Source organism: Sceloporus occidentalis, unplaced genomic scaffold, assembly GCF_023333645.1.
Source record: "Sceloporus occidentalis isolate IW3139 unplaced genomic scaffold, rSceOcc1.0.p SCAF_2, whole genome shotgun sequence".
Taxonomy (NCBI): domain Eukaryota; kingdom Metazoa; phylum Chordata; class Lepidosauria; order Squamata; family Phrynosomatidae; genus Sceloporus; species Sceloporus occidentalis.
In genome coordinates this window covers 82030611-82044651 of record NW_028316982.1, presented here as the reverse complement: position 1 = coordinate 82044651, position 14041 = coordinate 82030611, and the positions used below count along the sequence as shown (strand labels likewise).

General features: G+C 37.3%; 1 protein-coding gene across 2 annotated transcripts in view; it reads right to left on the bottom strand.

The window, feature by feature from the left end:
- The window catches only part of DOCK1 (dedicator of cytokinesis 1), a 502791-nt gene that overhangs the window by 321104 nt on the left and 167646 nt on the right, over positions 1-14041 (bottom strand). For both annotated transcript variants that reach the window (XM_089510135.1, XM_089510136.1), the window contains 2 exons: positions 10960-11087; positions 8326-8421 (listed from right to left, as the gene is read on the bottom strand). In XM_089510135.1, coding sequence (XP_089366261.1) covers positions 8326-8421; positions 10960-11087 — 224 coding nt within the window. The remainder of the gene's footprint in view (positions 1-8325; positions 8422-10959; positions 11088-14041) is intronic.

Here is a 14041-nt window from a genome sequence, read left to right as displayed (position 1 = left end):
TTTGGATTAGGATGACTGACCAGAAGCAGCCACTGACAACAAGAAGGATGATACAGGTAATAAACAACTTAAACAACTTAACAATTATTCTTTTCAGTCTTCCATGGTTTGATTCAATATTAGGGAAAACTTTCCACTTATCAAGTAATAAAGCACCAGGAGGGACTATGTTGCCTGATCAGATTCTTAGTAACAACTGGGCAAAAACATTTCCAGCAATATTTTGGTGTAGGGGGGACTTTCTGGGATGTTCTCTCTGTGTTTACATGGTTCTGTGTGAGAAAAAGAGAGAGAGGCAAAGGGAGGCAGAGGCAGAGAGAATGGTGAAAATACAGCACTAGATGACCCACGATACCCTCCCTACTTGACTCCTATGATTTAGTCCCCTTGAAGATAATAAAGAATTGTATTAATGAAGCTTTAATCATGATGAATAATAATTCTCTCACAAAAGGCAAGATGCATTCTTACAAAATATCTGGAACATATCAGGAGCAAACTGTAGCATTAGAATAAATTTGCTAATTATAGAAAAGCTATTTTCTCAGTATATTGTTTGAATTATATCAAAGAGAGTGATAGAAAAATGGAAACAATGTAGTACAGTGATTTACTTTCAAACAGTTGAAGATGCTATTCAGAAAATCCACAAGAAAATGAAAGCAAATAGAGCCAGTGTAATATTTAGCAAAAATAATGTTGACTATAAATTAAACAAGGCATTTAGGACATTAGATTCTGGCTTTATACACAGTCTTGAAGCTATAACTTCACAAGCACTAATTAAGATCTGATAAAATGAAAAAAATGCGTTGACATCCCAGTTTATAGAAATCCATACTATTTTATTTACTCCACATGATGGTGCATGACAGATTTTCATACATTAGGAAGGCTAGAATAAAAGGCAGAGTGATGCTAAAAATGATTTGGTAATGAATAGGTCTAACTGACCGTAGTGGACAGAGTATCAGGCTAGGATTTTGGTTCAAATTTCCATTCAGCCATAAAGCTCATTGGTGGGATGGGAAGTAACACTCTCAGCTTAAACATCCCCCCATGAGGGAAAAGGGAGAAGGGTCGTGTCCACACAACAGCCAATGATAAATATAAGGCAGCTTCCATGGAATGCTTAAATCACAGAAACCAAAACAAAACACACATTTCAAATGTTTGATGACAGATTCTAAGCAAGCATTTTAATTGTCTTCTGTAACGTCCCTTTTAACATAAAATAACAAAAGTTTCTCCAGTAGTCTATCATAACAGAATTATACAATCACAGAGCTGGAAAAGACCTCAAGGGCCATCGAGTCCACTTAGGGGGTGAAAGAGATCAGCCAACAAAGCCGACTTCCAACCAGCTGGAGGGTGCAAAGTGCAGACAATGCACGCCCCTAAGATGCCCGGTAGCCAGCTTCACACCGCTGGGATGCCCAGAAGTGGGCTGGCTTTCGGGTGCTCCAGCAGTACAGCATTTACATGCCCCATGCCACAGGAGTGCCGTAAAGCTGTGGCGGGGCAGGAAAAGCCAGCTTTTTGCCAGTGCAAAAAGGAGTGTCAATTTGCCACTTCTTTTTGGAGCGGCAAAAAGGCAGATTGGGGGCGCTGCATGCAGTTGCTACGGCCCCAATCCGGCTTTCCCAGGGGCAGCTTCAAGCCGCCCCTTTGTGGCGGTCTGTTCCGTGCCTTAATCTGTATAGTATAATATTGATACTGTGCTATTCTGGAGTAACTGTGGCTGTATCTGCACTGAATAAATGTTCCAGTTTGACACCAGTTCAATGCTACAGAATTCTGGGTATTGTGGTACCAGAGCTGCCTCACAAAGCTATATTTCACAGAATTCCATAGCACTGAGTCATGACAGTTAATGTAGTGTCAAATTGGATTATTTCTGCAGTGCAGACAGACTATAACTATTTCAAATGACAGACAAAACCTGTAATAAGCCACTCTACGTTTCATTGGCTACTTCCTCATTCACAGGTTGCACTATTTTGAACAACAGTTCCAAGAACAATTTACACAATAGTGGCAATAATCTGAGAATATGTTGCCAGAAAAGACCACTGGGACACAACATTTTTACTGTTATGTCAAGTATGTTGAACGCACAAGTGCATCTTGCATCATGCTTTCTTTCAAGATGTGTGAGTTGTTGGGCAGGAACCTATGGTCTTCCAAGTAATTTATTCTGATAAGCAAAATACATATTGAAGTGTATGAGAAACAAGAACATCCTAATGTTTATTGTTGTACTGTCTTATAACATAAAGGCTTTTACAGTTCAGTACGCAAACACAGAGATCTATTGTAGGCTCACTATGAACATTTGGGGCACTCCTGCTCAAATGATGGCAAGTAAAATTGATTAAAAAAATCATAGTCCATTTCATTGCGCAGACATCCTAGCCTACTCTCTTTCCCTGTCTGTGCTATCCTGAGAATAGAGTTCATAGTTCTCCACATTCATGACCCTGAGCCATAAATCATTTACCCTATAAACAGTAAGTGGCGCAGTGGTTAAATGCCTGTACTGCAGCCATTCACTCGAAACCACAAGGTTGCGAGTTCAAGACCAGCAAAAGGGCCCAAGCTCGACTCAGGCTTGCATCCTTCCGAGGTCGCTAAAATGAGTACCCAGACTGTTGGGTTCAAATTAGCTTACTTGCTAATTAGCTTACTTGCTGTTCACCGCTATGATCTTTGGAATAGCGGTATATAAATAAAACAAATTATTAATTATTATTATTATTTAAACATTTAGGTGGGGAAACCCACCAAATAGTCTCTTTCTCCAAAGGCCTGAAACACTGGGCCACTTTCCCACTCTCTAGCCATTCAGAAGCAGGCAGCCAATGTAGTTCTGCCTACTGAAATCAATGGGGACACTATGGCTTCAATGATTTCAACAAGTGTAACTGCAAGCACATTGGGGGGCTTAGCCAAACTAAATCATCAAGCCTACATCATCTCTGAGCCAAATGACCAAAATTATTCCAAAATCTAGCATTCTTTTAAATGTTAATCAATCAACCCAACACTCACTGCAGCAGCAATAATTACAATGCAGTTTTAACATTGGAACAACTTTGTATCTCATGGGCTGAAAAGCTTCCTCAAGCCACTAGGCTGCAGGTCTGCACCATGCAAAGTTTTCTGATCTTTTGGGGCACCTATCAGCCCTGAGGATTTTTAAGGATAAATCTGAATATGTGATTATAAGGATATCAGCTTTGAGTATGTTACCCACGCTTGAGTTTTCCTGTAGAGTACCTCAGTTTTTCTATGAATAGCCCTCAATTTTTGCAGTGGTAAGGTTAAAAGGTAGAATAGTTAAATAATTTAAGGCTTTCTTAACTAATATTTTGAATTATGTATATCTTCTTGAACCAGTAAATGGTACATGAAGCACTTCTATCTTGCTATTTCTATGAAATTTATGTGTTATCTGGTGGAGAAACCACATTAAATATACAGCCTGTTGCAAGAAAAGTATATTTTAATTCCTAACTCAGGAGGGTTTGGATTTTTAATAGTAGTGTCAAAGAGGGGTAAAAGTCTCTTACTTTTCATATTTCCAGGGAGCCTTGGTGGCACAATGATTAAATGGCAGTACTCCAGCCATAACGTTGTGAGTTCAATCACAGGGCTCCAGGTTGACTCAGTCTTCCATCCTTTCATAGGTTCATAAAATGAGTACTGTACTCAGTTTGTTGAGGGAAATTGGTTTACAGATTGTAAACCGCTTAGAGAGAGCTTAAGTTCACTATGAAACGGTACAGAAATGTAAATGCTATTGCTATTGCCTTTGCTATATTACTGGTTTTCTATGAAAGTATCTGACGATCAACCCAACCCTCATAAATGTAGCGTGGATGGCTTCTGGAGACAAGGCAGGATAAATCCAGAATTTCCCAAGGCTGACTTGAAGCAGGCAGAATTTCTAGCCTAGGAATGCAATTTCTTTAAAGGTATCTTTATTTAGTAAATTAAGAAAAAGCAAAAACAAAATAGGACTCATAGGACATTTCCTATCTTATTTACATTGGTTAGATCACTGGAATCACTTCAGAGATGTGAAGCCATGTAAAGTGTGCATATGTTTGAAAGATTTTGCCTGGGCCACCTACATCTTTGGATTTTTCCATCCCTAGAGATTGCATCTCTTTATTATTTGTATATACTATCTCTGCCCATGAAAGTGCTTATCAGATTTAGTTTTTTTCAGTTGTTTTCAGTTTTTACAATTAACGTAAAAGTGAGTGAATACCTACCTTTGCTTTTTGGACAGTACTTTTCTATTAATTCATCTTTGTTTTCAAGAATGTTTGCAGGAAAAATGTTGTTTGGATGTGGAGAGGAACACCAGCTATTCTGAACTCTATGGCACAAACATGTGGTGGTTCCTTTTAGTTAACTAAAAATTGGGCTCAAATTATGAGCTGAAAACTGAAGATGGTAAAAAAAAACACCATGCCTTGATGGGCTAACAAATGTGAGCTGCAGTTTTATAAGGCAATACTTTTATTTTAAGGGATTGTTTCCAGATTCTTTTTTCCATCTATGGAGTGGCGCAACTGCAGTTTAAGTGATGAATTAAACAAACAAAAATTGTACTCTCCCTTTCTTTTCAAAGCTGTATTTTTTTCCAAAGATACACAATCCTATTTATGGATAAATACTTACAAGGTCAAATGCTCATGGGGCATTTGATATGTGTGATCACATGGACATTTTTCTGGAAGTACAGTAAGCTCTGAACTAGGAAGTATTCTCAACTGGAATGGACTGCTAGGCCAACCCTGTTACTCTCCAATCATGTAAAAACATATTGAGAGATTTGAAAGTGTTAGATAAAGACTTCAGAGGCAAACGCCATTCAAATTATTATTATTATTATTAACCTTTATTTATAAAGCGCTGTAAATGATAGTCATCAAGAACTAAGATGCTCTTTTGCAAATGTTTTACAATAATCTTATTGTGTGTCAAATCCAAATTCAGTGACCTAGCATGGGAAAAGAAAAAGGGAGGGAGGAAGAAAAAAAAATCTAGAAGAGGCATGTTAATACATTTGGAAGTCATGATGTTGTGTACTAAGTATATTTACAACACACAATATTATGACTTCATTGACACCATAAAAGTGAATTGTGATAGCCCGTCATCTGGCCAGAATTCACTGAACTTTAAACGGTAAGTGCGCTTTTAAATTTTTTGGTACTCTGAGAATTCATTAAATAATTATAGTACAGTATGCTCAAATGTAATACTTTCAAGTCTATGTTCATGTTCACAGTGTGCATATTTAATACAATGTACTAGGCTATAAAAGTCAAGAGAACACCAACTCTCAAATACAATTTTCTGGAATCCACACAATAGACAAAAAGCCCATGCAAAAAGTCAAACCTTCACAGTATTCTTAGTATCATTATTTTGAAGCTTAGATATTATCTGTCTGGCTTTCTCATCTTCATAAAACAAGAGATAGTATCACATGGGGGAGGACATATTAGAAAAGCATTGTCTAATAAATAACATTTTAACAGTAATATCTATTGTGATGTTTTGCCATGCTGTAATGGATACTGAACGTCAGGTCATATGATGCTTGTCTAGGTGAGACTCACCCACCTTCTCTTGGATGATAGCACAATGGGTCTTTTTTGATCCTACCACTGCCACCAATTATATGAAGATAACGGCCACTGTCCCACCAGTTCTTCACTGTGAGACTCAAACCCGGGACTCTCTTAAGTATTTTCTGCACTATCTTTAGATGCCAGCACTCTTTGTTTCAAATTCCCCCCAACTTGGTACCAACTTTTCTTTGACAGCCACACACCCTTATCCCAAACCCAAAAGACTTTTCTCAATGGTGGTAGCATTTTAATGTGTTTCTGAAATCACTTCAGACAGCTGTTTGTTGAAACATGGTAATAAATTTATTTACAAGTCAGGCTGAAAACAATATTTCTTGTAGTGGATGGTGTTCGCAATATATATGGTGTATAAATACTTTATTAGTTACACAGTTAACAGTTTCTTTAGCTTGTTTTTGTAATTGTTTCTCTATAGCTTTATATATGTTTCCTTACAGACTAAGTTCTCACAGAACCTTTATTAAACTTTTGTATCTTATAACATTTCTGGTTACCTGTGACTCCACTAGTCACCAAACACTATGTCTCCCGCAGGACACTACAACAATTTAATTAAGGACACTCTTGGTCCCTTTCATGGGTACCTAAACCCTTTCTAATTGTCCCTCAGAGCAGCCTAACCTAGCCTCAATGGCTCTTCACCCCTCAGAGCACACTAAACATCAATCCCTTTCAAACCTGCTCCTCCCTCATATATTCACTTCTAGGAGCAGCTCCCACTGGCTAGTGCCAAGGTTCTAATCTGCCTGTTGTCGCCACAATGCTGAACTTGCATAACCAGCAAGCACACTCTAGATACATTTGATTAATTCAACAGAATGTGATCTAGTAAATTCAACCAGGTGTTCAAAATTGTCTCAGAGAAGGACCTACAGTGAAAATAGCCACTGAGAAATCCAACGCAATCAACAAGGAAGAATTAGCCCATGAATCTCCAAATGTTCATCATCCATCGCAGTCACTACTATCGTCTCAGTGTCAGGAAAAGTACCGAAATGCTGACTGAAAGGGGTTGAGAAGAAGGATGCTACATCCCAAAATGAGTGAAATTTCTACCTATATGTTCTACTTTCATTCTTAGGAAAGAAATTTGGTTTAGATACTAGTCTGAATGTTTTAAAATGTGGATGGATGACTCAGTGTCCACTTCTATATCGGAAATATACTACTCTATTCTAAAGAGGCATCAACAATACTTAGTGCTATAAATAAGATACAGTGGAGAAAAATCTAATGCACATATGCTACACTACATAACCCCAAGCACTGTCAATATCCTCAAAAGAAGAAAATTGTACCAATCCTAATCAATTGCATGAAGTAATTGCTTTTGACAGCCCTATCACAAATGCTGTATTAACTACAGACTAGCTGGGTCAGATCAAAGCAATTCCATGATAAAAATTTAATGTAAAATTGTAAGAGTGGACTAACAAATTTTCATCCATTGGTGGTCCTGGTGGTTCCACATGGCCTAGCAGCACAAGTACTACATAAATCAATTTAGGTAATGGAGTCAGATTGCACTAATTATCATGAAGACAAAGGTTTTATCTCCTTGGATTAAGGAGATAAAATATTGTATGTACAAAATAAACCTAAGCAAGACACGGGATTAGGACACATGGCTGAGAAATAGCAATGGAGGGGGATGTTGCCAGATCAGAACTGGAAAAATACAAGAACAGATCTAAACAAAATGATTACTTCCAAACAGACTGTATTTTAATCTTGTAAACAGGGAAATGTTATATGCTGCCTCCGCACTATTTAACTGCCATGGCTCAGTGCTATGGAATAATGGATTTGTAGTTTTGTGAGAGATTCAGCCTTCTCGGTCAGGGAACTCTGGTGTAACAACAAACTGTAAATCCCAGGAGTCTGAGGAATGCAGCTATGACAACTGAAGCAGTATCAACCTGCATTATTACCATTCTGCAAATGCAGCCATAGAGAACAATACAGCCCCAGAAACAAGACAACATAGAAAAGAATTCAGGACGTGGGGTAAAATGTTTGTTATTGAAACTCAGAATATTATATAATAGAAAGAGAAATAACAAAGCCACAAAACTATGAAACAGTTCTGGAATGCTTGTGCATCACTTTTGCTGTGTAGTTTTCCCTTGTTTTTTGTTGGCTGTAAGTTGAGTATGCCTAGTGAAATGGAGTGCCTGCAGGCGTGCTGTGCAACTGTGTTGCTTGGTATAAGCTTATCTGCCAGATGATATCTCAAAGGAAAATGGTCAACTATGAGGTTTTGAAGGTCCCAAACAAGTGTAACAAAATACAACTTCTTACAGAGAACAGCAGTACATCTTGGTCTATTAACTCATCATTTAGAAAGGAAATTCTACTTCACTTTTTACATTACCAATGGGGCAAAATGGTTTCCAGTGTAAATACAAAGGTTTAAAGTTACTTCTTCCATTCCCCACTACACAAGACTTCAATTTATATACATTTGGGGGCAACTGAACAGGAGCAGCTCCAGACCTGCCAATAACATTAATTGGATTTAATTCAAGAACACAGCAAACATTGTCACACATTTTGTACTTTCTCCTGCAGGAGAAATTTTTGGCGGATGATGCACTTTTATGAAGAACAATTGATAAGAAATATTTTTAGAAATTTACCCAAAGGCACTTACTATGAGTTCTGAATCACGTCCCATTGATATGACTGTTCTGTTTACTGTCCTCAGTAGTTTTTCCATTATAATCTGTACATGGCGCTGTGTTGGCCCCTGAAAACAAAATGGGAAATCAAAGTATCACCAGAGGCCACATGTAGTGAAATTTATGTTATGATGCACTCAATAAATTAAATAAATCATTTTGCCTCAATGTTAAGTGTGTGTTCAAACACCTCCAGACCAAGAGTTTGTGTCAAATGAAGCAGGAGAGACAGATCTGACCTATCCTCTCTGAAAACTTACATTTGGATCCACAGACTTTCAATTTATACATATATAGGCCTGTTACAGACTGCCAAAATAAAGCTGCTTCGGGTCTCTTTGGAGGTATGCTGTTTAAATGATGCATGCACCCTAAGAATCCGGAAGCTGCACCAAAGCTGCACTCCAGTGCTTAGGAATGGAGTGTGGCTTTGGCGCAACCTCTGGACTCTTAGGACCCATGCATCATTTAAATAGCATACCTCCAAAGAGACCCGAAGCAGCTTTATTTTGGCAGTCTGTAACAGGCCTTAGTAATTGTATGACCTGAACATAATGAAATTAGGAGTTTGGAAAACATAACTCATTATCTGGGTTGAGTGCACTCTGATTATGTCTAAAAATATTTTAAATCTACCCATCAGTCTTCTGGATTCTGTGTGCAACGCGTGTTCATGAACCACATATTTTAGCAATTTACTAAAAATTAAAATTAACACTGAAGAAAAAGCACCAGAAGAGAGGTATCACTACTATACATGTTTTCCTCCCTCTAATGAATTGGCTTTCCTGCCCTTAATTGCAGCTACTTTCAACTATGTATGTACTCCCTGCCCCTCATAATTAAACCCTTAACCAATAAATATCCTCTTCCATTTTCCAAGGATTTCTTGGGAAGTGGATGTCTGTCAGTATTCAAATTGAATTCAGAATCCAGCCAACTCATCTCTTACTTACTCTGTCTTCTCAGCAGGGGTCCTGACACCTTCCTAAACGGAAGGACTTCAACTTTGCTCATCTCAGCAGGTACAGAAACTGCAAGATAATTGCTTGTGCCCCAAGGTGCACCTCAGCCAACTCTCCTCTCTTTTTTTGTAAATATTCAGTCCTGCTATTTAGCCAAGAATACTAGAATACACTGAGGTTAAACAGCATCACAGGTAAATTGTATATTCTGAATACTAGAAAAGAGAATATGACAAGAGTTCCTCTGCTTAGTTATCTTTAAGGGCTAGTGAGCTACTTCGGTGCATATAAGACTTCAAGCCAAAGAAGAGCAAGACCCTTAGTGTGCTGATGAACTGGCATAGTGGAAACTGGGAAGAAAGGAAATATTACACAGGAATAATTTCAGTTATAGATAACCACACATATGGAGCTGTTATTTCATTGTATATGCATTTATAGATGTGTGTGTGTGTGTGAGAGAGAGACACACAGAGAGACAGATAGAGAATCTCTCGTATAAATTATACAAAATAACCTACTATTTCAGTGGGAGAGAATAATCATCCTCAGGCTGAAGTATGCTTTATGATTCTATGAAAATTGACTAAAATCCTACTGTATCTGTGGGTTTACCAAAGCAACTGAATAAATATCAACACTATACAAAATGTTTTTAAAAGGTATCATGAAGGTGCATTTTAACTTCCCAATAAATTGTACAATCCACCTAGCATCCTGGATTTACTCATATGTAAAAGTATGCTTGTGGCTAAGAAGTTTAATTTGCTTGTTTTGCTATGAACCCAAAGAGTTCATCCTCTGCAGATTTCCTGCAGTTACCATGCTTGAAATTAATATGCATACAAACACTTCACACATATCCCTTTTTCTGATCAAATACATTTAAAAGCCCCTTTCAAATGCCTTTATGTGCAAAGGGCTAAATGATTTGCCTTGCAATGCAGCAATAATAATAATAATAATAATAATAATAATTTTATTTGTATACTGCTTTTCCTCCAGATCAAATACTACACAGCAACTCAGAAGTCCATATTGCAAAGTTATTCATTTCTTTCTATTCTTTCTGTTTCTCTGAGGGATAGAAATGTGTCAATTTAGAGGGAAGCAAGAACCAATCACCATTTAAACTGAGCCAGGGACAAGCAGTCAGCTGCTTAATCAGACCTGTGAGAAAAGAAGTAGGGACAAGCTGTCATAGCTCAAGGGTATACCTGAGTAATGAGCTGCTCAAACTGAGAAACTGTTCTGGACTTTCATAGAACGAAGTAGAACTCTCACCGTTTCCTATCACCTAACCCCTGCCTGCTCAGATTCTAGCTGTGATGCTACTCTTGTTACTATCATCAGGAATGTAGTAAAGAAATGGCCCACAGCTTACTCCTCTGACAAACTACCATAGCAATCTTACAGTGCTTGCAGACCAGTCAGACGTTCCAGTTCCAGATGCCCTGGCAACTACACATTATGTGTTTCATTAGGTAAGTATTCAATATTTCCCATAAAGTGCATGTCATTTACAACAGGACTACAACTTATTAAAAGAAGTGTTCAGCTTCTATTTGGTTTCATGTTTATTCATGGCAGTCCCAAATACTTTCAAGATTTCATTATTAAATATACACACTGACTACTAACCACATCTTTCCTGTAAAGAACCTCCAAGATGTTACTGAGCAACTGGCAACATGCTTCCAAGTCTTCCTGTCTTTCCAAATGATATTTCAGCTGATCAGTCATCATTGGCAACAAGATCTCTCTACAGTCTGAATATTGAGAGAAGAAAAATCAAGCATTAATTCCTGAAAATACTAAATCTATGATAAGTGTTCAAACACAAAGCAAACCTATCAAAGTTTAACTAAAACAAACACGACACACAAAGTCGCATGGTAAACTTTTTTTAGTAAAGTGCTTTTTTTAAAATTAAAATAGTATGTGCATTGTTTCAAATTTCCAAATGAGTCCATAAATCCATTATTTTTATGACTTACAAGTTCTGCAATGGTATCCAAAACACAATACTAACTCACTAGAATTCAAATATATTTGACTTTCAGTAATTTGTTGAATTTGGTCACAAAAGACATTAAACAAATCTTTTTTTTTTTACTTTAATATAACACAGCATGCTTCACATCCTTATAAACCCAATGTAAGACCCTCTGATCTATTTTGCACAGAATTCATACTTTTAAAGCTATTCCCTTGTTACTAGTCCTATTATTCAGTTTATTTATACACCACACATTCTACAAACAATGTCTTCAAAGTGGTTCACAGCAGAGACAATGATAAATACAATAATAGCACGGTGGTAATAGATGTTTGAACATATTAAAATATAAGATTAGCAATTCAATAACTGTTCGTTTAGAGCAGTGATGGAGAACCTATGCTCCTCCAAATGTTGTCTGATTTGACTTCTCACCAGCTTCTGTTCAAATGGCCAGAGATGATAGAACATGCTGCCCAGCAATATCTGTTTTACGCAATAAAATCAAGGTAAATATATAACTCCACACACAAACACAAATACAGCCAATATTGCCAACTAGAAGCTCCATTTCTGTTCCACATGAGACCTCTTCGCCTAGAAGAATCCTAACTGTAGTCTCAAAAGAGAAGCCAGGTATTTCAAGTGTTCTATCTCCCACAACAGAAAGATATTCTCATCTTACTAGGGTACTAAGTACCTTGTACTAAGACCAGGTGCTACAACCACCTACTTCAGTGCAGTGTTAATCACTATAATAATCACATGCCCTGTCCCAATTAAATACTATCACTTGGGAAACTGGTTCAGAACAATCAGTTTCAGAACAATTTACAAAATGTGTGACACATGAAATTTTATGATCTTCAAACCAAAAACATGTTGCATTTGCAATTTTTAAAAATGGAAAAAAAACTATAATGAATCCATGTAATATAGCAATAATTCAGAAATATGAGGATTTTGTAATGGCATGCCAATGTGCCATAGTGGTTTGAGCATTGAGCTATGACTGCAGATCAGAGTTTGATTCCGCACTCATCCATGGAAGCCCACTGGGCACTCTCAGCCCCAGAAAACCCGATGATAGCTTCATCTTAGGGTCACCATTGGAAATTACTTGAAATTACATGCAACAGCAATTAATTTTTTAAAAGCCCCCCCCCCCCCCAAAAAAAAAACATGTTTGTCTTCCCTTGGTTATCCAGACATGGTGAAAAGCAGAAGGTGTAGAAGAGCAAATATTAAAGTAGCATCAAACTATTGTCATGCACACCCCTGAGCTCTGATTAATGAATGACCTTGGAAATAAATCTATTGCCTGTATGATTATGCACTTGTTCAGATCCCAGGGGCTGAAGATAGCTCATAAGCATGAGACAATAATCACAAGCAACAATACTTCAACATCTGTTCATCCTCTACTGCCCTGATTTAACCCACGATGATTAATGTCAGGTGAATGTGTGCAAGAATAAAGTATTAATCTTTTTAAAACAGATGCTCTGCCAGACTTAATTAGCTAAATTATTTCAATCCAACACAAATACTAACATCCATGTTAAAACAAAATGCAAGGACACAAATGAATCTTTATATTTCAAAGCCTTTATCAACATCAAATTCTGGGAGAATCTAATATTTGGCTGGCTTTGTAATATTCATAAGCCAATGAATGATGCTGAACAGGCTATCTGCCATCAGGGAGTGCTAAAATAGATTAACACATTTAATGACAATTAAAACAGCAAGAACTCATATAAATGGCTTATGTTCTCCAGCCTTTTACTGACAAGCAGTTTTCTCACGTATGCATTTTAAAAAAAATTAATCTGAAAATACAACCCCCTATGAATCTGCTTAGCTTTACACATACCTAGTAAAGATTTTCCCTGATAATTTTTTTTTTACTATGCTATGATTACCCTGATAAAATGTGGGTCAGTATTAAGATCTCAGGTAACTGCACACTGTTTTTCCAGTTTACCACACAAAGAAGCTACATTGCAGCAGCTCCGCAATGCCTTCTTCTGTACATATTCTTGTATAAGACTACACACAAAGCCACTGTCCATGTATCATTATGGCCTGTTCAGTACATTACCTTGTTGTTGTGTGCCTTCCAGCTGTTTCTAATGTATGGCAAACCTAAGGCAAATGTATTATGGGGTTTTCTTGGCAAGATGTGTTCAGAGGATGTTTGCCATTGACTTTCCCCAAGTATGAGAGCCTGTGACTTGCTACAGGTCACCCAGTGGTTTCATGGCCAAGCAGGGAATCAAACCACTTAAACCACTGTGCCACACTGGGTCTACTTTGTAGCAAACAACATTTCTAAAAATGTTCCTTCTTCCTAAACATCTGTTTCTGTTTCAATCTACTCCGTTAGACCTCCCCCACCACAATCATATTTTAAAACTTGGCAAAAAATTACCAACCAGTTTATACACTGAACATCTTGTATTAGATTCTCTAATTGTGCTAAATTTATTACTGCTAATGAAGGGGGCTAGCATCACTTTTATGCTTTCCAAATTTCTCAAATAGCTGAATTAATCCATTATGACCTCTCACTGAAATGGATATTGATGGAACATGAATTCTCTACAGCAAAAGGAAAATAATACATCTTTTCCTTTACTAAATCAAATATCCCCCAAAACCTAACAAATTCCCTTCTTCGAACTTCAATAGGAATTTGGAACAAATGGAAATCATTACTAG